This window comes from Dama dama, chromosome 15 (assembly GCF_033118175.1).
Source record: "Dama dama isolate Ldn47 chromosome 15, ASM3311817v1, whole genome shotgun sequence".
NCBI classification, from domain to species: domain Eukaryota; kingdom Metazoa; phylum Chordata; class Mammalia; order Artiodactyla; family Cervidae; genus Dama; species Dama dama.
The window spans coordinates 86,369,350-86,396,021 of NC_083695.1; the positions used below are offsets into that span (position 1 = coordinate 86,369,350).

General features: G+C 37.3%; 1 protein-coding gene across 4 annotated transcripts in view; it reads left to right on the plus strand.

The window, feature by feature from the left end:
• Positions 1 to 395: 395 nt before the first annotated feature.
• WDR11 (WD repeat domain 11) overlaps positions 396 to 26,672 on the plus strand; it is a 54,574-nt gene continuing 28,297 nt past the window's right edge. For 2 of the 4 annotated variants that reach the window (XM_061162787.1, XM_061162786.1), the window contains exons 1-11: positions 396 to 542; positions 1,546 to 1,657; positions 7,458 to 7,611; positions 8,567 to 8,740; positions 10,858 to 11,044; positions 13,603 to 13,768; positions 14,180 to 14,294; positions 16,721 to 16,916; positions 17,202 to 17,305; positions 21,041 to 21,217; positions 24,197 to 24,281. In XM_061162787.1, coding sequence (XP_061018770.1) covers positions 457 to 542; positions 1,546 to 1,657; positions 7,458 to 7,611; positions 8,567 to 8,740; positions 10,858 to 11,044; positions 13,603 to 13,768; positions 14,180 to 14,294; positions 16,721 to 16,916; positions 17,202 to 17,305; positions 21,041 to 21,217; positions 24,197 to 24,281 — 1,556 coding nt within the window. In that variant the 5' untranslated portion in view covers positions 396 to 456. Of the gene's footprint in view, positions 543 to 1,544; positions 1,658 to 7,457; positions 7,612 to 8,566; positions 8,741 to 10,852; positions 11,045 to 13,602; positions 13,769 to 14,179; positions 14,295 to 16,720; positions 16,917 to 17,201; positions 17,306 to 21,040; positions 21,218 to 24,196; positions 24,282 to 26,672 lie in introns of those variants that run through there. The other 2 variants (XM_061162788.1, XM_061162789.1) reach the window with 2 other exon arrangements.

Below are 26,672 nucleotides of genomic sequence, written 5' to 3' on the forward strand. Positions count from 1 at the left end.
GACTACTGGAAAAGCCATAGCTTTGACTAGACATTGGTAGTTTTCCTAAGTTAACTAACTGATCGAAGGCAGAAGGCTAATTGGGACTTTTAGCTCTTGCTTTTCACAATTTTCATCAGGACACATAGGCTTACATTTTCATCAGGGCACATAGGCTTACGCACTCCCAGTCTTAAGAAAACAGACGTAACCCCAGCCACCACCTTTTCCTTCAAGGCACAACCAGATCCTATGCTGAGCTACGGAACCCTCACGGTGGCGGAACCCTGAAGCAGGCGGAACACAGGAGTGACGGAACCTGAAGGCAACGGAATCCCGGAGCGGTGGAACCTCGGATTTGGCGGAACCAAAGTGCGGCGCCCAAGGAGCCACCCGGACTCTGTTTGGAACGGAAGCCCAGTGGCCGCTGGCTTCCTGGTTGCGCGGCGGCCCTGAGGGCCCAGTTTAGCCGTGGCGATGTTGCCCTACACCGTGAATTTTAAGGTGTCGGCGCGCACCCTCACCGGGGCCCTCAATGCCCACAACAAGGCGGCGGTGGACTGGTGAGGGCGCCGGGCTCCGAGGCCGCCAGGCTCGGCCAGGAGTCTGTGAGGGGAAGGGGAAAGAACAAGAGGTTTCATCCCCCTGTTTAGTCCTCGTCAAGAGTGGACGCTGCCTTCACACTTTATAGAGATTTTCATTTTTAAATGCTGGCTTTCTGTTGTTACTATAAAAGCTGTAAATACTCCTATGTGGGAACTTGCCTTGGGTGGATATATTTGCCCTCGTTCTCCCATCTCTTGTTTCTCTTCGCTCTTTCTTCTCAGTTTCCTCGCCGTCCCCGTTCCCCACTCTTACCCTCTCCTCCAAGTCTCCGGGCTTCTCGCCCCCATGTCAGTTCCGTTCTTCCCCAATTCTGTCTTCTTTTTCTTTCATCCCCGTTTCTTAACCTGTACCCATTCAACAGTGTGCTGGACGCTGTGCCAGGCCCCTGGGCTCTCTCCAACTCTTCATTTCACCTTTATCTTTTTACTATAAAGTGACACCGATAATTAATAACCAGGCAAATACAAAGCAGACTGCTTGTAGCTGTGGCTCCTGGGAAGGTTGGCAAGAGTATAGAAGCTTCCTGTTCAGGGTTTGTCTTTTTATCTGGTTGGAGGGACCAGGGCTAATCCCAGAGTGTGGAGTGTGTCCCACGCACTCTATGGATGCTCAGCATTCAAAGTTGACTAAGACGAGGCATAAGCTCTAGGAGACAAATAGACGATCTGAGTCGCTTTATGTCTTTACGCCTCTACAGGTATATCTCTCAGAACTTTTTTTTTTTTTAATCCGGAAAAAAAAAAGAATTTCAACAAGTTTTCTTTTCTTTTTTTTTTTTTTAAGCTTAGCTAGACCTTTTCTATTTAAATGGTAAAATGTAAAGTACTAGCCTTTGGGCTTACATAATAATTTTATTAATGGTGGTGCCTGTTGGTTAGATTTATCTGTTTATGATGCCTCTTGGCAAGAGAGAAGTTGTTTTGCTTTGCTCTTCACTTAAATGTTCACACTTTTTGTTAGGGGCTGGCAAGGTTTAATTGCTTATGGATGTCATTCGCTTGTGGTAGTGATTGATTCCAATACTGCTCAAACGCTTCAAGTTTTAGAAAAGCATAAAGCTGATGTTGTCAAGGTAAGTCAGATCCTACTTCCACCCTATTATAAATTGTCTGTTCTAAAGTTTTAAATATCGCTGGAATCTCATTAAAGTCATGTGTAGAAATGTTGAGTAGGTTTTACATGTGATACTCTATTTGGGGTAGCCTAATATGGGGTTTCCTGAGTGGCTCAGTGGTAAAGACCCCACCTGCCAGTGTAGGAGTCTCAGGTTCCATCCTTGGGTCAGGAAGATCCCCTGGAAGAGGAAATGGAACCCACTCCAGTATTCTTGCCTGAAGAAACCCATGGACAGAGGAGCCTGGCCCGCCACAGTCCATGGAGTCACAAAGAGTTGGACAAGACTGAGCACACATGCACATGCAGTATTTCCATATATACATTTACTGTCGCATCAGGATGAACTATTAAATGCTAGTTCTTAGGTCATTTTAATGCTAGTGGAAAACACTAATTTTGTCCTGTACTGCACCACTCATTTCAGTCATTAGTTTTGAGCATCTAGTATGTGCTAAGAGTATAGAGATGAAAGCCCTCAAGCAATTCATTTTCTAGGGAGGAAGGGTGAAAAGAAAACAAATAGAGTGTGGTAAGTGAGACCTGTTTTATGTGCTCTAGGAAGACAGAGGAGCTACAGATCACCTGGTTGTAGGGATCAGAGGAGGGCTCAGAATTCTTTTCATTTTAGGGACTGGTAAACAGTATCTGGCTGAGTGAAAAATTAGGAAGTGCACTGCAGGAAAAAAGGAGGATAGATTCAAAAGGAAGCAGTGTGTAAAGGATGGCTAAAAGATGGAATACACGTGTAATCAGTAGGAGTGACAAAAGAAGGCAGCCTGAGAAATTCACCTACCCTGAAAGGTTTATAAGATTATGATGGATTTGGGATTTTTAAGGAGGAGATTGATTTGATCATATTTGCATTTTAGAAAAACTCACTCTGGCAGTGGTGGAGGATCTGTTGGAAAAAGGCAAGACAATGCAATGGGGTCATTTAGGAGAGTTGTAGTAATTTTGGCAGGAAATTCTTAGGGCCTAAATAAAAAGGAGACAAAAAGGAGTCAGATTTAGGAGCTCTCTAAGAGGTGAATTTGATAGCATTTATGGTACACAGTCTTAAGGGAGAGTCAGAATGACTCCAGTGCAGGAGACCCTGGTTTGATTCCTGGGTTGAGAAGATCCACTGGAGAAGGGATAAGCTACCCAGTTCAGTATTCTTGGGCTTCCTGCGTGGCTCAGAAGGTAATCCACCTGCAGTGTGGGAGACCTGGGTTCATCCCTGGGTTGGGAAGATCCCCTGGAGAAGGGAACAGCTACCCACTCCAGTATTCTGGCCTGGAGAATTCCATGGACAGAGAAGCCTGGCAGGCAACAGTCCATGGGTTCTGAGAGTCAGACATGACTGAGCAACTTTCACTTTAGAGGTGAACTTGATAGCCTTTATAGTGAACAATCTTAAGGGAGAATCAGAATGACTCAAGGTTTCTGTTTGAGTAACTGAATGGTAGTTTTGTTTTGATGAGGTGAGTGTGTGTGAAGTCAGTGTTTAAGGTGCAAAGTCTGAGACACCTGGGGCAGTTGAATTATACTGATCTGAAATTTTAGGAAAGACATTACTATTGGAGATAGACATCTGGGGGCTTTTATTGGTTGTTAATTGTTTTATTGAGATACTCATACCATAAAATTCACCCATTTAAAGCATGCAGTTCCATGGCTTTCAGTATATCCACAGAGTTGTGTAGCCATTACCACAATTTCGTAACCCCCCAAACGAAACCTTGTACACCTTAGCAGTTGCCACCCATCCCCTTTCCCTTCATCCCTGCTGCTGCTAAGTCACTTCAGTCGTCTCTGACTCTGTGCGACCCCATGCACTGCAGCCTACCAGGCTCTTCCGTCCAAGGGATTTTCCAGGCGAGAGCACTGGAGTGGGTTGCCATTGCCTTCTCTGCCCTTCATCCCTAGGCAACCACTAATCTGCTTTCTGTTCTGTAGATGTGTCTGTTCTAGACATTTGAAATAAATGAGATGATACAGTGTGAGCCTGGCTTCTTTCACCTAGCATAATGTTTTTCAAGTTTCATCCATGTTATATAGCTTGTGTCAGTACTCTGTTCCTTTTTATTGCTGAATAATATTCCACTGATACAACATTTATTTATTGATGGATATTTGGCATATCTCACTTTTGAGGTATTATGAACAATGCTGCCATGAACATTTGTGTACAGTTTATTTGTGTGAACCTCTGTTTTCATTTCTCTTGGGTATATGCCTCAAAGTAGAATTGCTGACTCACATGGTAACTCTCTATTTAACTTTTTGAGGAACTGCCAGACTGTTTACCAGAGAGGCTTCAGTATTTTACATGCCCATAGCAATGTATCAGAGCTGGAATTTCTCCTCAAATTCAACATTTGTTGTTACTTGTTCCTTTGATTATAGCCCTCCTAGGGGATTCAAATTGGTTCTCATTGTGGTTTTGGTTTGCATTTCCTTAATGTTTCCTTAATGTTTAGTATCTTTTCATGTGCTTATTGGTCATTTGTAGATATTCTTTGAGAAATGTCTATTCATTCCTTTGCCCATTTTAAAATTGTATTTTTTAAGATATTGGAGTTGTAAGAGTTCTTTATGGTTCTAGATACAAGTCCCTTATCGGATATATGCTTGGCAAATATTTTCTCTCATTCTGTGATAGTGCCCTCTGAAGCACAAAAGTTTTAAATTTTGCTGTAGGTACAAATCTTTTTTTTTTTCTTTTTTGGCTGTATCCAGGAACCATTGCTTTTCCCAGTGTCAAGAGGATTTATACCTTTGTTTTTGTCTAAGGATATTACAGGTTTAGCTCTTATATTTAGGTTTCAGATCCATTTTGAGTTAATTTTTGTATGTAATGTGCAATAGGGAAAAATACAGGGGATTTTTTTTTTTTTTAATATCTACATGTATCCTATGATCTTGCTAAACTCATTAGAGCTAGTAATTTGAGTGGTATTGTTTTGTTTTTCTTCCATAGACAATCATGGTCTCTGCAGATAATGACAGCTTGGATTTTTCACTAGTAATCTGGTGTCTTTTCTTTCTTTTCCTTGTCCTGTTGTGTTGACTGGGACCTGTACTACAGTGCTTAGGACTGAGGGAGAATGCCCTTGTCTTATCCTGAGCCTAGGAAGAAAGCATTCAGTCTTTCACCATCAAGTCTAATATTAGGTATAGGTTTTGTTTTTTACTTTTTTTGCTTTTTGGGAAGAAATATTATCTCCCCCCATTTCTGTCTTTTTTGCATTTCTGGAGTTTTCATTTCTTAGTATAGATCTGTGTTTTAGTCTGGTGTCATATTCCTTTTGGCTAAAGAATTTCCTTCAAGTCCTTGAGGCATGTATCTGATATTGGTTGATCCTTTCTGATTTTATTTGTCTGAGAAATTGTTTCACCAGTACTTTTTTTTTCCTTGTAGTGCTTTAAAGATCACTCCATTATCTCCCAGAGTAATTTTTGTTGGGAAATTTTTGTCTTTGTTTCTCTGTATGCAGTGTATCTTTCCTCATCTCCTTATCTTGATTTTCAGCAGTTTGACTATGATGTGTTTAGGTGATTTTTTAAAAAATATATACAGAGATGGAATTCAAGTACTACACACACACACACATACACACACCCTACAGTAATTCTTATCTGTGATAGTTTTATTCTGTAAAGTTGTTGGAAACACTGAATTAGCAAATACTGCTGCTGCTGCTAAGTCACTTCAGTTGTGTCTGACTCTGTGCGACCCCGTAGACGGCAGCCCACCAGGCTCCTCTGTCCCTGGGATTCTCCAGACAAGAGTACTAGAGTGGGTTGCCTTTTTCTTCTCTAATGCATGAAAGTGAAAAGTAAAAGTGAAGTCGCTCAGTCATATCCAGCTCGTCGCGACCCCATGGACTGCAGCCTACCAGGCTCCTCCGTCCGTGGTATCTTCCAGGCAAGAGTGCTGGAGTGGGGTGCCATTGCCTTCTCCGAATTAGCAAATACTGAAACACTGATTGCTCCTAGGGGAAAGAATGCAATTTGGTTCCTAGTGAGCCTCTAGTTGCAATATTTTCATCAACTGATTGATATATAACCTTGTTTTGTATGTGTTTCTGTTAAAAGATATTTATTATATACTGTTGACTTATTGTCATTGAACTCACGGCTGACAGCACCATAACTCATGCCTGGACAAAGCTTATTTTCATGTGTTTTTTTCTATAATGCATGGCACGGCTTTTTGTGCTTAGGAGCACTAGACAGCACTTTAGCACTGTGCTGGGGGACCACTTTAAACAGTGAAGTCACAACTGGAAGCACAGGAATGCAAAAACACGGGAATACGTAGGCCTCCAAAAAGACATGTTTATGTTATGAGAATTGACACAAGAGCACCTTGTTCAGCGGCAGCTGGGATGCTCTTGTATGTTGAGTGGCTCAGATGTTTCACCGCTCTGCATGTGTCCATTATTGACTGTAAAAGCACTGCAGATAAAAGCACTGATTTTACAAATAAAATTACAAATACGTTTTAGTGAGTAGGCAAATTCACAAATACAAATTCTGTAAATAACAAGGAGGGAAAGTATACTTAGCTTCACACATGTATAAAGTAAATATATACATACATACCCACTCAAACATATATACATGCATATGTGCAGATACACATTTTAATTTTAAAAAAACTCTTGCCTGAGGAAAAGATGTGTCTCATTAACTCTGAAGTTCGGAAAACTTTTTGCCATCTTTTTCATGAATGCTATTGGAATTGATTAGCATGCTCCCCTACCCTCGCATTTTCTCTGAGTGTGTTTACTTTTATATGTACATACATTTGTGTGTACATAGGTATATGCCTATATATTCAAATATAGCTATATGTTTGAAGAGTCTGTAGTGTTAAGTGTGTTTACTAAACACATACTTGAACATCAGCTGCAGGCACTGTGTTAGGGTCTGGGAATAGAAATGTGAGCAAGGCCCCCATGATCCTGCCATATGGAGTGGGACTGGTGATAGGTCAAAACAAAGTAAATAAAATAATTACAGAGTATTATGTGGGAAATGGTCCAAAGTAAGCAAGTAGGACGCTGAGCTAGAAAAGGGAGGTTGTGGCCAGGGAAGACCTTGGCTCAGAGTAGGGACTCGTTTTATTCCTTATTCTGTCAGTGTTCAGTGCTCAGGAATTAACCTGATTTGTGCTGGGATTCTTTTATTTTTTATTTAAAAAGCTATTAATGTTATTATAAAAAGTATGATGCATAAATTTTTTTAGAGAAAGACCTGTTAACAATTTTTTTCCGATTTTATGAGAGGGATACCCAGATTTTTTGTTTGATTTTGTTTTCCTTTTGCAGGATTTTTGTAGCTTCAAGTTTCCTTTTTATTAGAAGAATAGAATGCAAGAGAAGATTCTTCTTAACAATTTAGAATTTTACGTGTTTTGTCAGAATTAGATTTTATGGTCTTTACTGTGATTAGATGATATACCAGTGATCATACCATTTTAAGAGATGGTATTCTGGAATTTTTACCTGAATTCTTCAGATTATTAAGGCTTTGTGTCATTTCCGATATTTTAAAGGCAATGAAGTTGTGATATTTTCAAAACTATTTTAATTGTGACTTAAAAAAAATCATAATAAAAATGTCTGACTTTTGAGGAAGCTAATTTCCTATTTTTGTAATATAAGTGTAGAATGTAGCTTTGAGTTCTGGTCAGTGTTTTATGAAAATTATATATGGTTTGCATCCAGTGCAAGTATTTACTTGATTTGGTTTCTTCTTGATACTAGGTTAAATGGGCCAGGGAAAATTATCATCATAACATTGGCTCGCCATATTCCTTGCGCTTAGCTTCTGCTGATGTCAATGGAAAGATCATCGTTTGGGATGTAGCAGCAGGAGTAGCGCAGTGTGAGATCCAAGAGCATGCCAAGCCTATTCAGGGTGAGGAAAGTCCACGCTCGGTTGAGCGTCTGTAATAATACACTTACTGTTAGAGCGGTTGGTTTTTGTCCCTTTCATTTACTTTCATCACTTGTCAAGTTGCCTCTTGATTGTGTGTAGCCAGTTCTGTGGATCTGAATCTAGCTTTCTTTTCCTTATCAATATACTTCTGGGCTTATTTCCTCAGATCTCAGTTGATTTGTGCTTTGGTAAAATGCATTAATTTCAACCTTGCCTTCAGTTGAGCATGAAGAGAAAAATTAAGCTTCTTATAAATGGTCTTGTAAATCTAAGCTATAAATAAACTCCCCTGAACTGCTCCTTTGAATTAGCCCTCAATGCTTACTTTCTGTTAATAGAGATAAAATATTCTCATTTTCATATATCAATAGATCATTTGCTTGCTTGCTTATGTTACTGACCTAATCAATACAGTATTCCTGGCTTTGACTGAGTGGCTCTCTTGACTGGGTGAATCTTTTAAATGACTGTTAAAAAAATACTTATTGAGTACTTACTGTACCTATTGAACTAGATCTTTAACTTCTTTATTATCATGAAAAAACGTGCAATTCTGTAAAGTCCCATTAAGTAACTCCACAAAAACAATAGGAGAGTCTGACATTGATCATGGCTAGGACAAGTCTGTGACATAAAGTTTTAACTAATGAATAGTGTAAATTGCCTTGTATTTTCTTTGAAGTAATATTTCAGATTACTTGGAAATGCTGACCTCGAGATTCTAATGTTCAGGCAGCTTATTTTTATGTAAAATTAGTTTTCCCTGTCAATCTTGACACATACACTTAGATGCAACATTGAAGAGGAGGGGGAAAGTTAAGGTTTTAAGGATTATGAAAACACATACACACAACTAGATATAAAGGATACATTAACCAAGTGTTTTAAAGTGGGTGATTTCTGAATTTTGCCTTTATTTATCTGGTCTTTGCAGATGTTCAGTGGTTATGGAATCAAGATGCTTCCCGGGATTTATTGCTTGCTATCCATCCGCCAAATTACATTGTGCTCTGGAATGCAGATACTGGCACCAAACTCTGGAAGAAGAGCTATGCAGATAACATTCTTTCTTTTTCTTTTGATCCTTTTGATCCCTCACATTTAACTTGTGAGTACTAGTTTCTTGTGGAAAATGAATTGAGGTATTTGTAATATATATGGTTAATGCTATATACATAACATACACATAGACACACACCCAGTCATACATCATACATCTTAAAATGAGAAGCACATCTAGTTCATATCTTTTCAGCTCCTAGTACAGATACTAAATCATAACCCATATTTTTTGCAAGTATTCTGATGATCAGAAATTTAAATCAGCAAGCTAGACCTTCAGTGTGTGGAATTTGTGATCAGAATTAGATTAGTCAGAGAACGAGAGAGTTGCTGTGTTATTCTAATTCAGACTTAATTAAATTTTTTTTCTAGGAGCATCAAAAGAACCTGAGTCAAGGGTTTCATTTAGTCTGTGGCCAAATTCATTTCTTCCTTTTCAGAATATTGTTCTAATTCATTCCAAGCCTTTTGAGTGCCATAAACAGATGCATGTCAGGAACAGACTAAGCCCAAGGGAGTTTTTTCTGGCAGAGACTGTTTTTGCCAGTATACTTTAATGTTTTACTGAGCCACTGATCTAAAAATCAGATTCTGGACAGATATTTTTGTGACTGAATTATTTAGAAAATATTTTTTATTCAGTTATCCAGCAAATATTTCCTGAGCTTTTACTTACTATATGCCAGGAGTGTTCTGGGAGTCTGGAATATATCAGTGAACCAAGACAAGGATTCTTGCCTTCATAAAGTTTGCATTCTAGTGAGCAAGAATTAGGTGATAACCTATGGGCGTAATGAATTGGTACACTGCAATATATTATGAGTGGTATAAAAAATAAGATAAAGGGAGTGGGATTGGGCTTGTTGTATTAGATAAAGTGGTCAAGGTAGGCTTCATTTTGATACTTGATGAACAACTTAAAAGAGATGAGGGAATCTACTATGGTAAAGAATGTTTTCCCTGGATTTGAATGACTCAAAATTCCAACTTGTATCCTCCAATATTTATTGAGGGGTATGTGAGTTGATGGAGGGACAGAAGGTCAGACAAGTAGAAATTAAAATGAAAAACACAGCTGTGTAAGTAACTGCAACATGGTGTGTTTAGGCTTTGTATGTGTAAATGTGTATACATGAACATATGTGTGCACTCATTGGGTTGCTGTGGAAGGCAGTGCTGTGGGAGCCCTGAGGAGAACAGGCTTAGCTGACAGTCAGGGAGTGAGGACATCACAGAAGGAGGGGACAGACCTCACCCTTGAAGGATGCCTTCTGTAATCTGAAATGGAGACAAAGCTTCAGGTTAATTTACTGCATCTCTGTAATTTAGTTGATGAAAGCACAAGATTTCAAAGCATCAGTTGACCTAACATCTTTGATTTGCTCATTGAATGTGCTGGGTTTGTCATAATTCTTGAATGCTTTGTTCCCTGTGGTTAAAGCAGCCTCACTCATTGCCAGGAGCCAGGGTAGATAAGATTTTTATGATCAGATAGTTGTTAGTCGGCCCTAGTTGTGAGGGGGATTATTTTTTCAGTCATAAAAAGGCGTAAAATATTTCTGTTTCCTGTACACTTAGTAAGCCCCTGTTGGCACTTTTACTCTAGATATTAAGTGAAAACACTCTGCACATCCTGAGCTTCAGTCTGACACTCAAGAAGAAAAAGGAAGTAAAGTTAGACAGAGCAACTCATGATAATGATAAAAAATTAGTATCAGCAAGTTAAATATTTGAACTTGCCAACTGTGGTATGCAGAACCTCATATATGGGTTTTTTTTTCCCCTCTTCTGTGAATTTTATATTCTGAAAGTCTTTGGATTTTGAAGTTACGAGATATAATGAGGAAAGGTTTCTAATGAAAGTCTGTACACTGAATTTATTTGGAAGAACAAACATTTGCTCTTTCTGCCAGTAACCTTCTGGTATCTTTTTAATATAAAACATTAATTTAGAGCACTGAGCTTGGAGGCCTCTGATGAATTATAATGGACCACCTGTTTCCCTTTAACTTGGAGAACATTCCCATTATGTTATGTCTGCATAGTACTGCCAGTTCTTTATTATTAAAATTATCATTACCTTGCTCTCAAAAGTGTATTGGAATAAAACTCTATGCTAAACTTGATTAAACTTTAATCAGAGTTTCACTTCTCTCAGTACAGTACTCACCAGCGAGGGCATTGTATTCATCTCAGATTTCTCTCCATCCAAGCCTCCCTCAGGCCCTGGGAAAAAAGTTTACATATCCAGTCCACACTCCAGCCCAGCTCACAACAAGCTGGCTGCAGCCACAGGGGCCAAGAAGGCTCTTAATAAAGTGAAAATCTTAATCACTCAAGAGAAACCTAGGTAAGTTGCAAGTATAAAACTAGCAGTAACATTCATGTAATTCAACGTTTATCTGTTTATTGAAAATATCATTTTTGGAGATGTATTAAGATTGATTTTCTTGTTCATGTTACCCTTTCTTGTTTCTAATTTTGAATTTATAAGAGGAAAAATATTTTTTTGTTTCCTCCTCTAAGAAGAGATTTAGCACTTAACATGGTTCCTTTGTTTCCAGTAAAGCAGTAAACACCCCCCACCAATTTTCACAGAGAACATCTTTGACTTCTGAAAATGAGAGAGAAAGATTCTAAGATGGGGGCCACTGAGCACATTAAAAATTGGGGAGCAAAAGTGGATTATGATTTGGAATGCATTTTCCTGACTTAAATGCCGTGTAATGTCATTAGCCAGTAAAATATGGGTGTTTTTCTTCTGCATGTAAAGGTGTTTCCCATAGTGGTTAAGGGCCAAGATTCTAGGGGAACTATAGCTCTGTGACTTGGGAGTATACTTTAATCTTTCTCAGGTTTCACTCTTCCAATTAGCCAACATAGTGTTTTAAAGTATTTCATAGGGCTGTTGTAAAGATTAATAGATACAGAAACTTAACTCTTTGTCATAATATCTGATACTTAATAAGCATTCTTTTGGTAAATGCTAGCTATTTTTGTTTATTTCAGAAATTTCAACTGAATGAAATTTTATTTTGAATAACTAATTTTATGCATTAAAGATAGATTTCTGTTTTTTTCCTAGTGCTGTGGTTCTTAAATTTTTATTGCTTTGGTAGTTTTTTGGCATTCATTTTAAAAATGCTTTTATTTTTAATACACTGATTATTCTATCTAAACTTTGTGGGTAATTACCTGAAAAACACATGGTAAAATACAAATTGCTGTACAAATTCTGAACTGATGTGTAAAGATCAGTTTTATATATTAAACCATAGGCTGGTTAAATTTATCCCTAATTTATCCCCTACCCTATGCCGAAATGATTGAAGATTGCTCCTTAAGTATCTTAAGAACTCATTTCTTTTGCAGTTATTCTGTATCATAGTTTTATAAGTTATGACCTACATAATGTATTTTCTCTCATGTGAATCATATGTTCAACTGTATGAGGAAATTGAGTCTTACATTTTTTAAATTTGTTATTTAAGCTTGCCCAACTGGGAAGTGCAAAGCCAGAATTTTAATGCAGTCCACATCCCTCTCCATGGTCCTCTGATCTAACTTTATTTTAAATTTCAAAACCTATGTAAAAAGATGGTACATACTTATATGCCCATTCCTATTGAAATAATATGTAAATTATAACACAAAGTTGTGATTAAGTATATACAACAATCACAAATTACTGAAATGATTTTTGAGACTCTTCAACAATCTTTACAGTCCTAATGTTGTTTCATCTCTCTTATTTACACAGAAGAAAATTCTGTGGTAAGTGAATAAAATACCCAACTTTGTTCCAAAAAATCTTTAAGACAGTTGAAGAGTGAAGGAAGAGAGTAGAGGAAGTGACTTGCTCAAGGCCACACAGATAGTCCATTGACTCCTGATCCAGTTGTCTAGCCCTAATTACTCTAAATGCTTTTGTTTTAATTCCAAGGCTTCTTTTCTTTTCAGCAGTCCATCTAGCAGTTCTGATTACAGAATAAGAATGACAGTACCATCTTACGAGTGCTGTGTAGTACTGTCACTTACCATCTCATATCATAGACTTACTAGTTTACTTTAAAATTTCAGTGATTTGGAAACTTGTCTCTCTAGCCTATACAATGTTGTTGTCATAATTTGGATTTTGGCACAAAGGAGAGATCTAATTTTTAGATGTTAGCTCATGTTGGTTATTTCAGGAGACGGTTGTACATTCTCATTGATGGTTATTATGTGGAGAGTACAAAATTCAGTCCTTTTTTAGCTTTTTCTGATATGAATAAAGTCTGATTCATTTTTTAAAATTGAAGTGTAGTTGATTTACAATGTTGTGTTAATTCCTGGTATACAGCAAAGTGATTCAGTTATACATATTATATTACATGGGGCCTCTCTGGTGGCTCAGACAGTAAAGAATCTGCCTGCAATGCAAGAAACCTGGGTTCTATCCCTGGGTTGGGAAGGTCTCCTGAGAAGGGAATGGCAACCCACTCTAGTATTCTTGCCTGGGAATCCCATGGACAGAGGAGCCTGGCGGGCTATGGTCCATGAGGTTGCAAAGAGTCGGACACGACTGAGTGACGCAATGCCTGCGCATGCACATGCACACACACACACAGCAAAGTGATTCAGTTATACATGTTATATTACTATTCTTTTTCATATTCTTTTCCATTGTGGTTTATTGTAGGATATTGAATCTAGTTCCTTGTGCCATATAGTAGGACCTTGTTTATATAGACTAGTTTGTATCTGCCCATCCCAAACTCTTAATTTATCCCTCCCTCACTGCCACCCTACCTTTGGTAACCATAAGTTTGTTTTCATGTCTGTGGGTCTGTATCTATTTTGTACATATGTTCATGTGTGAGTCTGACTCATTTCTTGATGCCTGAAGTAAATGTTTACTTTTTCCAGTGCAGAATTCATAACTCTCAATGATTGCCTTCAGTTGGCATATCTGCCTTCCAAAAGGAATCACATGTTGCTGCTCTATCCTCGTGAGATTTTAATCCTTGATCTTGAAGTGAATCAGACAGTGGGTGTGATTGCAATAGAGCGAACAGGAGTTCCTTTTCTGCAGGTATCTACAGCTTACAAATTACATCACCAAAAGTTGATTATGAATTATATAGAGAAAGATAATCTATACTTTTGCATAGTCTTGCAAAAGTCCTTAGTTTTCACTTTTTTTCTATTATTTAAGGATTGACAATGTTATTTTACATTTCTTATTTTTCTGGATTTTTGATTGGTTTGATTTAACCTTAGAAATTCTTCTTGCATATCTGGAGATAGATACCGAACTATTTAAGATACTTGAATAAAAAACAGATTTTTTTAGGATTGATGGATTAGGGGATTATATGTGTGCTTTTGTGTTTTTGTTTTACTTTTTGCCTGTGTTCTGTAAATAATGAGTTTATGAGTCTCACCATGTATATAATTTTAAAATGTGTTGTTTTAAAAAAATAAATACATCATCTATTTAAAGGTAATTCCCTGCTTTCAACGTGATGGTTTATTTTGCCTACATGAAAATGGTTGTATAACCTTACGTGTTCGAAGATCTTACAGTAGTATTTTCACCACTTCAAATGAGGAACCAGGTAAGTTTATATCTCACGATAATGTTCACTTTATTTTTCTTTAGAATTATTTTATAAAGCTTTATGTGGCGAATAGTAGCCAAAGCATGGAGTTAATCATAATCCTTGCCTTAAGATAATAGAATATAGTTATAGTATGAGGCATGAGAAAGCATAAACCCTGGATAGTCTCTGGGTATTACGACAGTGCACCTCCTGTAATGCAGCAAAAATAGTAGTATTTTGTAATCCCTTCTTGACTGTATCCGTGAGCCAAGTGCATGTTATCTTTTGTGACTATTTCTTTAGCACAAGTCCAACCTTGTATATACCTTTATTATTACACTCCTTTGACTTTTCTTCTGCTTTAGGAAGGAATGTCTTAAACCTGTGTCACTTCCATGGTAAAGTAGCATAGGTTGTCTTCAGGGCATTCAGTTGTCTTTTTCAGTCTTATCCTGGAGAATAAAACTGATGTTTTTAATGGAATGATGTGTGCTGTAAAGGTGAAAGTGACTTTCACATCTTTCATAAAATACATTTATTTTTAGGCTTACTGTTCAGTTCGGTCACTCAGTCATGTCTGACTCTTTGCAACCTTATGGACTGCAGCACACCAGGCTTCCCTGTCCATCACCAACTCCTGGAGCTTGCTCAAACTCATGTCCATAGATTCAGTGCCATCCAGCCATCTCATCCTCTGTTGTCCTCCTCTTCTCCCGCCTTCAGTCTTTCGCAGCATCAGGGTCTTTTCCAGTGAGTCACTTCTTTGCATTAGGTGGCCAAAGTACTGGAGCTTCAGCTTTAGCATCAGTCCTTCCAATGAATATTCAGGACCGATTTCCTTTAGGATTGACTAGTTTGATCTCCCTGTTGTCCAAGGGACTCTCAAGAGCCTTCTCCAACACCACAGTACAAAAACATAAACTCTTCAGCATTAAGCTTTCTTTATGATCCAACTCTTACATCCATACGTGACTACTGAAAAAACCATAGCTTTGACTAGATGGACCTTTTCAGCAAAGTAATACCTCTGCTTTTCAATATGCTATCTATGTTGGTCATAGCTTTTCTTCAGAGGAGCAAGCGTCTTCATTTCATGGCTGCAGTCACCATCTGCAGTGATTTTGGAGTCTAAGAAAATAAAATCTATCACTGTTTCCATTGTTTCCCCATCTATTTGCCATGAAGTGATGGGACCGGGTGCCATGATCTTCATTTTTTGAATGTTGAGTTTTAAGCCAGCTTTTGCACTCTCCTCTTTCAGTTTCATCAAGAGGCTCTTTAGTTCTTCTTTGCTTTCTGCCATAAGTATGATGTCATCTGCATATCTGAGGTTATTGATACTTCTCCTGGCAATCTTGATTCCAGCTTATGCTTTATCCAGCCCAACATTTCACATGATGTATTCTGCATATAAGTTAAATAAGCAAGGTGACAATATACAAACTTGATGTACTCCTTTCCCAATTGGAACCAGTCTAGTTCCATATCTGGTTCTAACTTGGTTCTTGACCTGCATGCAAATTTCTCAGGAGGCAGTTAAGGTGGTCTGGTATTCCCATCTCTTGAAGAATTTTTCACAATTTGTTGTGATCCACACAGTCAAAGGCTTTGGCATAGTCAGTGAAGCAGAAGTAGATGTTTTTCTGGGATTCTCTTGCTTTTTCGATGATCCAGCAGATGTTGGCAATTTGATCTCTGGCTCCTCTGCCTTTCTAAATCCAGCTTGAACATCTGGAAGTTCTCGGTTCATGTACTGTTGAAGCCTGGCTTGGGGAATTTTGAGCATTATTTTGCTAGCATGTGAGATGAGTATAGTTGTGTGGTAATTTGAACATTCTTTGACGTTCCCTTTCTTTGGGATTGGAATGAAAACTGACCTTTTCCAGTCCTGTGGCCACTGCTGAATTTCGAAATTTGTTGGCATATTGAGAGCAGCACTTTCACAGCATCGTCTTTTAGGACTTGTAATAGCAAAGCTGGAACTCCATCACCTCCACTAGCTTTGTTCTTAGTGATGCTCCTTAAGGCCCACTTGACTTCGCATTCTAGGATGTCTGGCTCTAGGTGAGTGATCACACCATTGTGATGTAGAGCACAGTAAATTATTATGATGGGCTACAGGTGCACTGTTCATTATTTAATCATATATCACTGTTGATCCTTTTTTGAAGGATTTTCTTCACTTAAAAAATATTAAATAAGCTATTTTGATAATTGCTATTATGGACATTAAACTTGGTGTGGACAGTCATTAAGTTAATTGTCTTATATCCTGAAGAAATTAGTAATTGTAAACACAGGGAAGCCATTTTTGACAAACTTTGCCTTAGTTGAAGGGATGCTGTTCTTTTTGGTTGAGGTATTATTTACGTTGAAACAAGTAGCAGTGACATTAATATGGTTGCCTTCTAATACTTAAAGAAAACAATACTCTTGTTAAGATCCAGATCCTGTCCAGGAGCTTACCTATGACCTACGAAGCCAGTGTGATGCAATCAGGGTGACAAAAACTGTCCGTCCCTTCAGTATGGTGTGTTGTCCCGTCAATGAGAACGCAGCTGCCCTCATAGTAAGCGATGGCAGGGTCATGATATGGGAACTGAAGTCTGCTGTTTGTAATCGGAGTTCACGGAGCAGGTAAAGGAGCCAGTAGGATCTCTTTTTTGTTTTGCTTTGCTTCCCCCCCTTTTTAAGGTTGCCAGAATCATATAAAAATAGCAGGGCTTTTTTTCTGTAACAAATATTTAGACATTAGATTATAAGGGGATTATGTAAACCTCCAAGATATTTCACCTGTGGTTTAAAATATTAGTGTAAAAAATGGATAGAGTACTGTGATCTAAAGTTAGTAATTTGAGTTACTAACATATGATGCAGACTTTAAATATGTCTAAGAACTGTCTAATTATTATATCTTTGCAGTAGTTCTGGCGTGTCACCTTTATATTCACCAGTGTCTTTCTGTGGAATTCCTGTAGGAGTCCTACAGAATAAACTCCCAGACCTCTCTTTAGATAACATGATTGGTAAGCCACTTTTTTTTTTCCCTTCTGACTTTCATGTTAGGTATACTTTTGAAGGGCAAAATTAATAGTCAGTGATTATAGTTACTATTAAATAAAAGTTAATACTTCAGAAGACTGAAATGTAGATTCATTCTTTTCTGATAAATCAGACGGGTGTAAAATAAATAAAATTTATGTGGTCCTGAGAGTTACCTGCCGATTGTCACTGTGACCTTACTTGTCTGTGTCTTCCCGTAGGTTATACCACGAGGGTGGGACAGAGCTTCATTCAGCCTTGCATTCCCAGCATTCGGCACAGGGTGTTGCCCATTCTAGATGTACAGTAAACCAGTTACTGAAGAAATAATTAACTGAGCAGTATTAGAAAAAAAAATCACCTTCTTGACTTACATTTTCTTATTTTTATGTTGGGAATTCTTACTTTCACCAAATATTTATTTGCAAATAAATTATTTCAGACTTACTTATCTAGTTATTATAGAGCCAGAATATAGTCAAGGAAGAATGAGGGTTGGTGATTTCAAATATTACACAACTAGGAATTATAAATATGCCAAGCAGATTTGACATGTAATTCACTTAAAATTGTGGCCAGTGGTCTATAAAGTATTTTCTTTACCATTATTTGTTATTCCATTATGTAATTAAATGTGGACATTATTTACTAGGTTTCTTTTTGTTTAAATGCTATAAAGATAAATGATATACTAGAAAGAAGAGCATTAGCTTATTGATCTTCTTAATCAGAGATGACATTTATTGGGGGCTTAATACTATATTAAATGCTGTCTCAAATTCTCTACATAATACCCCAACAACCCTGTGGACTAGGTACTATTATTATTATTTCCATTTTATATATGTGGGAACTAAGACCCGGAGAGATTAAAACACTTGCCCCAAAGTACACAGCCAGTAAGTGGAAATGTGGTCATAATTGAGAGAATCAATTCCTAGGCAGATTGATAAGAAGTCCAGGGGTCCCCAAGGAGAGAGGGGTCTGGAATTCTCAAGGAGGAAGAAAGGATCAAACTTTTTTGTCCCTCTACATTCCTTAGGATTATGTAACAATAATGTATCCTGCTTGAGGACAGTCTTTGGAAAATACCTTCTGGCTAATCCTGTTATCTTAAGGAGTAGGTCTAGTGAGGTCTTTACAGCCTCCAGACATTCTTTTGATTCACTGTAATAACTAATTAGAGAGTGTATAACTCCATGGCTAACACTAGCAAGGGCGTCCTCGTTCTGCCCCCTTCTGAGGCCTGTGTCGGAAGCTTCCTCTATCTCCTTTATACTTTAATAAAACTCTACTACACAAAAGCTCTGAGCGATCAAGCCTCGTCTCTGGCCCCGGATTGAATTCTTCTCCTCCAGAGGCCAAGAATCCCTGCGTCTTTGCGTGTTCCACAACCACCTTCATAATCATCCCAGTCTGGAGTCTGCTTCTTGGCCATGACCTCTAGTCCTGGCTGCTTCACTGTGACCGAAGCAAGGCTTGAGCTCTCCATACCCTGGTATTCTCATAATTCCTGCAAGTTTTGGAATCTTTGTGCTCTCTGATGCTAACTTACATACTTCAGATTTTTTCTTCTCACCTTTCAGACATAAATCCCTATGAAGAAGTTCAGACACATAATTGTTTTGCAAAATTTATTTTATTAGTAACATAATTTTCTGAGTTAATTGACCCTGTCTGCACTTAATATAAACTATTAAAGTGAAAAGAATTATGAACCCACATGCATAGAACTAATCAGCAATATGAAGCCCATAGGAGTTTGAAATTTTATGCTGTTTAGGTATCTAAGTGATATAAATTACATTTTTTAGGGGACAAAATGATACAGATTGTATAGCAGTTCTTGACAACGTTGTTGATTTGAAAGTATTAAATAATTAAATCTTTGTTACTTGAAAACATTTTAATTAAAACTTTTAATTAAACTTTTAATTTGAAATTCACTATGTACTTAGTGATAATTGAAAGCAATTCAGTTAAGTACAGAGGTCTGATTTATATTCATTGAGTAAAGGCTGTTGCTTATTAAGGCCTAATCTGCCCTACTTTATGAATCACTTCACATGGAAAATGCTGGAAGAGAAATATGCAGTTTCCTGGAATCAGCTCCAAGCTGCCAAAAGTTGGTAAACATGGCATCTACTTGTTGCCATTGCTTTAGACCCCATCTTTGTTACTAAAAATGAGTATCAGTTGTGTGGCTTATACTAAGGGATCATTTATTCATATTCAGTTGATCCTTATTTTTTGTGTATATCTTACCGATTTCATAATAACATTTTATTAGAACAACTTGACAGGTTTAAGAGGTTTATTTAGAATCCCATCACTCACTCTGAATAATTTTATATATATAGATATATATATATACATATATATACACACACATGTACTAATACGTGCTTGTGTTCAGTCGTGTCCAACTCTTTGTGACCCTATGGACTGTAGCCAGCCAGGCTCCTCTGCCCATGGAATTTTCCAGGCAAGAATACTGGAGTAGGATGCCATTTGCTACTCCAGGGAATCTTTCTGACCCAGGGGATTGAACCTGTATCTCTTGTGTTTTCTGCATGGACAGGTGGATTGTTTACCAGTAGCACCACCTGTGATAAACACACATGCACATACACTCACACATATTCTTGTGTGATAACTTTGTCCCAGTCTTTTGGTGGTGCTAGTGGTAAAGAACCTGCCTGCCAGTGCAGGAGACATAAGGGACACAGGTTTGGTCCCTGGGTGGGAAGATCCCCTGGAGAAGGACATGGCAACCCACTCCAGTGTTCTTGCCTGGAGAATCCCATGGAGAGAGGAGCCTGGTGGGCTACAGTCCATAGCATCAGAAAGAGTTGGACACGACTGAAGTAACTTAACACACACAAAGGAAGAAAAATTTTAAACCCTTATTAGTGAATTAAAGTTTCAATTTTGCTGCACTCTTTTGTAGTCACATTTTGTTGTTGTTGTTCAGTTGCAAAGTTGTGTCCGACTCTTTGTGACCCCATGGACTGCAGAAAGCCGGGCTTCCCTGTCCTTCACTATCTCCCTGAGTTTACTCAAACTGATGTCCATTGAATTGGTGATTCCATCCACGCTTCTCATCCTCTGTTGTCCCCTTCTCCTCCTGCCCTCAATCTTTCCCAGCATCAGGGTCTTTTCCAATGAGTCAACTCTTTGCATCGGGTAGCCAGAGTATTGGAGCTTCAGCTTCAGCATCAGTCTTTGCAATGAATATTCAGAGTTGATTTCCTTTAGGTTTGACTGGTTTGAGCTCTTTGAACCTATTTTTGTTTACCAATTTTATGTGCACGTTAAAGAGCATCAGATCAAAACATAACCCTTAAGGAAGGCAGTGAGACAGGAATATGCTATAATATGTCATGTACAGAAATTGTTCTCTAACCCTAGTCCTTCTGTATTTGCCTTTGATGCCCTGAAGCCAGCACCTTTGGCTAAAAGTGTTTCTTGGAAGATAAAGGCCCCTGAATTGAATTATGGATAGCAATACTCTGGAGTAATCGAACCTTTGAGATATTAGATGATACAAATTAAGTCCCATAGCTAAATAAGACCTAGTGTATAGCTAAGCCCCCAGAGTGCTACGTGACACCTTCTAGATCTGAAGAGTACTTCCATGGTAAAGTTCCTTTAGATTTTTAAGATCAGCATATGTTGCAATTAATGTATTTTTTTGTTGTTGTTTTATTACAAACCAGGGCAAAGTGCAATTGCTGGGGAAGAACATCCCAAAGGCTCCATTCTGCAGGAAGTGCAGCTCAAGTTCCTGCTAACAGGTCTGCTTTCAGGACTGCCCTCCCCACAGTTCGCTATCCGTATGTGCCCCCCATTGACCACAAAAAACATCAAGATGTATCAGCCGTTGCTCGCTGTTGGTGAGTTCCTGTTTTAACTCTTAATGTCTGTTTTACATTTTTAAGACATTAAAGTTTCCTGGTTATTGAAAAATCCTTTATTCTCCTTTAGAATGCTTTAAGTGGAGGAAGAGGCTCCATGAAATTGTGTAAATACTCATCTTGAGGTGCTTTTTTTCCCTGTCTTGTTAATCTTTTTAAATCACAACAATAACTCATTCACCTACGTCAGATGACAGAGATTCTGACACCATGGGTGTGTTTTTGAAAGGTCAGGAGGGTAGTTCTGTGTGATGCTCAAACCAGACTGCTGGTTTTTTCTTGGACCATCTCAAGCTCTTCCTGTACATGTCATTTTGTTTTCAGTTTTTGTTAACTAACAGTGTGGTCAAAGTTAATATTTAGCATCAGCAAGGATCTATATTTGCTAAGAATTGTATGTTAAACCTGGTTTTATTTTGTTCAAAGTGGCTCTTGTCTTTGTAAACTAAAGATTTGCCTTCTGGGTTGAAATTGCAATTTTTATGTTTTAGATTAAAAAAAAATTGGTCTGGGTTTCAGCTTGCTGTCACAGTAATTTCATGGTAATGTGATTAACCTGGTTTCTTTTACAGAGAAAACCCAATTTTAATTTGCTTTTAAGTATATAAGTTTAAAAATTCATTTCTCTAAAGTTTTGAAAAATAGAATATTTGAAATTGTCATTACTTTTCTTAAGATGCTATTGGTTTGAGTTCTGGTTTTTTCCCAGTACTCTAAACATGTGATTCATGATTCTTTTTTTTTTTTTTCCTAAAATGAAAATCTGATCACATGTATCTTGCAGCCCTTGTGTCTTAGTTGAGTTGCTGGCTTGTGAGACTTAATGGCTCATTTGAGTATTACTGTTTGGCAGTACTGTTATTTTCTCATTTTTTTCTCTTATCATCTTTTGAAAGTAATTTGAATTTTAAGATTCAGTGATCTGTGCTTATATGTATCCAGATTTATATAAATACAGATAGATGTTTAATTTTTGCTCTAAAAACTATTGATTCATATTAAATCTCTTATTGAAATTTCAGTTGGAATTTGTCAATGTACATAGAATGTATGTCTCTGATTGTCAGTATACCTAATTTGTCAATTAGGATTTTATTAATTTCTTGGTGAAAATTATGTCTTGAGATAGTTAGATAATAAGAGTTGATCAGAATCTGAGATTTCCATTGTAGAATAAGCTGTATTATAGTGGTATATAGTGAATAGCAAGTCATTTATTGAACTTAGTATAATAGCAAAGTAAAAGCAAAAAATATATGCGCCTGAAGTCTTGCAGAGTTATTAGGAAACATAAGCAGAGCTCAGCTGGATTTACTTCTCCTTCTAGGGCCTGTAGATCATAGTTTCAACATCAAAATGTGCAGAATATAGAAATCATATAATCATTTTAAACGTTTGCTAATTGAAAAGTTTGAGTAATGTAGATATTTTCTCAGTACTAGAACTAGAAGATATTGTGGCATAGGTAATAAATATAAAGTTGTAATACCATATTTCTCTAGAATAGTTTTGCAAGAAATTTCTGAAGCTTTAATTCAGCAAGTTAACCAAGATTGGAATTTGCATAGCATTTTTGCTTTTACTATTATTACATGATCCCTGGGTTGGGAAGATCCCCTGGAGAAGGGAAAGGCTACCTACTCCAGTATTCTGGCCTGGAGAATTCCATGGACTCTATAGTCCATGGGGTCGCAAAGAGTCGGACATGACTGAGCAACTTTTTCTTTCACTTTCACATTATTATATTATTATTTCTACAATCAATTGCTTTGTATGAATCCATTAATTCTTTCAGTCATGTGTAGTGAGAAAGTGATTGTGCAACCACTGACATTGTTCACTTTTCTTGCTTCACTTATAAAAACATATTAAGGGCTGAAACATTAATTTCTGAAGAATTTCAAGTGGCCATGTCCCTTCTAATTAAATTTTAGACTTATTATCTAAGACTGTGAAAAGGTTTAGGCATAATAATCACTACAAATCATAATACAGTGATAACAGTAATAGTAATAATCACATCCTTACATTGTGCTGACTGTTGTACTAAGTGTTTTACACGTACGTTTCTCATTTAATCTCCAATGAATAAATAGATTTTCAGTGCAAACAAGAAAACTGCAAGAGTGTAGGGCAGAGCCAGGGCTTAAACTTAGGCTTCTTTAACTGTGAAATCCACAGTAAGCCACTGTACTTTACCATCTCTTTATGATGTATTTAATGTTAAAGACAGAGCAAAAAATCTTTGTAAAGAAAACTAGAAAAATCTGGTTAATGAGTTCTGCTCGGTTGCATTTTTGAGGACCAGTTATAATAATAAACATTCAAAAAGCTTAAGAAAGTGCATCGTCAAATTTTGTGTGTATTGAATTTGATTTTGAAGTCTTTCTTTGAAAATCTGTTTCTGAGTTTAGGTAAGATTACAGAGTTCATGGGACTTCCCTGGTAGCTCTGCTGGTAAAGAATCTGCCTGCAATGCAGGAGGCCCTGGTTTGATTCCTGGGTTGGGAAGATACCCTGGAGAAGAGATAGGCTACCCACTCCAGTATTCTTGGGCTTCCCCTGGTGGCTCAGATGGTAAAGAATTCGCCTGCAATGTGGGAGACCTGGGTTTGATCTGTTGGATGAGAAGACTTTCTGGAGGAGGGCATGGCAACTCACTCCAATATTCTTGCCGGGAAAATCGCACGGAGAGAAGAGCCTGGAGCGCTCCAGTCCATGGGGTCGCAAAGAGTTGGACACGACTGAGTGACTAAGCACAGTGCAGCACAGAGTCCGTGAGATTAGACCCATTTTGAAAAGAGGGAAGACAGAGAAATATACTCTTCCTTCACACCTAGCCTAGGTTCCTTTTATAAAAGATAGATGTTTTAAAATGATTAAAATCTTGAGAGAAGACTTTTGTTAGATCTGGAACTTCCACTAGATTAATTCTCCTCTATCATGTCATTTTGATAGGTACAAGCAATGGTTCTGTCCTGGTGTACCATCTCACCAGTGGGCTGCTGCACAAGGAGTTAAGCATCCATTCGTGTGAAGTCAAGTGAGTCTGTCATTGGGATATTGAGCTCATAAACATACGTAATATCAAAAAAGTTCTTAAGGACTTTTCTACACAAAATGCTCTGCAGTGATTATTTGACTGAAAGCTTTGAATAATAGATATTCTTGTCCAACTAATGGCTGTGTTCATCAAGGATGAGTACTAACTGTTTACTTCCTAGAGGACCTTAATTCAGTGGAGAATTTTTTCTCACTTTATTTCTGCATCTTACTTATTTCCCCTAAGATCTAGGCTATTTTCTTCCTGGATATAACTCTCTTTCCTTGTTGCAGTTTATATAGTTTTTTTTTTTTCCACTTCTATAAAGATCTTATAGTCGGACTTCTGATGAAAAATTTGAGTAAAGTCACTTTAATTTTTAATTAATGTCATTTATTCTTTCATTTGACTTATGACCTGTTTTATGAGTTCTCCAAATGCAGAGGTATCTGAGGAAATGCTAACAGGTCAGAAGGAAGCCTCTTGCTCTATGTTTTAAAGTATTATATCCCATCCAATAAAAATAAAAATAAAAAGCATATACCTACCTGCTACATAGCATTATTTTGCTGATCACATGACTGTATTATTTTCTTTGTCCTGGTAATGACGGATTGTAAAGTTACACATGTAAAATATAAATTTGTTAATCTTCAGTTATTTTTGGATGATTTTGGAACAAATGTATCAGGCTATTTTCTTCTGTATATTATATAAATTATAGGTCTCATGTATATGTTAAAATTCTTGGTGAACCCTTAGCGTACACGTTATTATGAATAAATGCATTTTCTAAATGGGAAGGGTCAGTGCCTGAAGTATCACAACTTCTGATTGTGATGGAAGTTTCTGAGAGTTAATGTTGCCTTAATCTTTCAAATGCATGATTTTTTGGTATAGCCTAAGTGACTGTTTATCGTCACTTTATGCTGTTTCCCCCCACTGCCCCCCAGTATCTCCATAAATACACCTACATGGAAGAATAATGTCTTCAAAAGCATTAGCTATCTATTTGGATTCTTTCAGATTGTTGGTCATCTTTTTCTCTCCTTCCAGTAGTCCCTGCTGCCACTGATACCTTCTCTCTCCCTTTCTTTCCCATCTGTATTGACATTTCCTCTCACCCTTGGATTTTGTGTGTAGTGTTCCCTTTTATGGCAAACAGCAATGAATCAAAACTCATCATTTAATCAATACTTGTTCTAAGGATTATGTTAAATATTAATACTTTGCTTTCGTTGTTTCATTGATTCCTCACTACAACTCTATGCAGTAGGTACTATTATTGTTCCCAGTTTACAGAAGAAGAAACAGAGTATTGTAGAGTCATCTGTGAAAAGGTATATGGAATTCAGTCTAGGCCTTTTAGGCTTCAGAACTGAGCTTGTAGCATCCATGTGCTGGGTCTTCAGATAAAAAAATTCACATAGATTAATTGGAAACAGTTTGGCAGTAAGATAAAAATGTTGACTAAGCCAAGATTAATACCAAGAATTTGGTACATGCTTCTGGGAAATCTAGCACATTTTCATCTTTTTCTGAACACTGAAATCTTATTTATTTATTTATATTGAGGTGCAGTAAGATATATTAGTTTCAGATATACCATGTAATAATTCTTGTATGTGTGGTGAAATGATCACCACAATATGAAGTTTTTAATAAAGACACAATAGCTAGTTAATCAGTGAGCTATTTGCTATAAGTAAGATGGTTATTCTGGATTGCTCAGGTTGTAGGTGTCACTAAGAACATGATTTACACATTATGATAGTATTTGTTATTGACACAAAAATTATTTATAAAGTGTTGCTTGGGGTACCAAATAACTCTCAAGGGTATGCTACTCAGTCAGGCTAGTGTTATGAATGATCTCGTAAATACGCTCATTTTTTTAATATAAATTTTCCCTCTTAATTGCTATTTTAAAGATAATTCACATTTTACATCCAGAGATGGTGCTCAAGAGGATGCTTAAATACTGCTGTCTTTGTGTTTCAGTTAATGCAATTATAGTATTTAAAAACCATTATGAAAATTTCACAGATGTGTTCTAAAAATTGCTGAACTTACTAGCAATAAACCCAATACATTCTAGATACTCATGTGTAAATTAAACACCAACTTTTAAAAGGTGGTTTTTCTACCTTGTACTAAATGTGTTTTTTAAAACCACTTAATCTTAAGTACTTCAGTCTTATGCATACTCATGGCCTGGAACTCCCTAACTATAGATAGTTTATATCTGTGTGTTTTTCAAAACCATGATGTTTTAATCAGTTACACTTTATAAATGTGAAATATATATTGAATGTCTTCTCTGTGCCTGTAAGCAGACAAAATCTTGGAGGCTTATAATCCAGTGGAAGATACCTAGAAGTAAATAGTGTG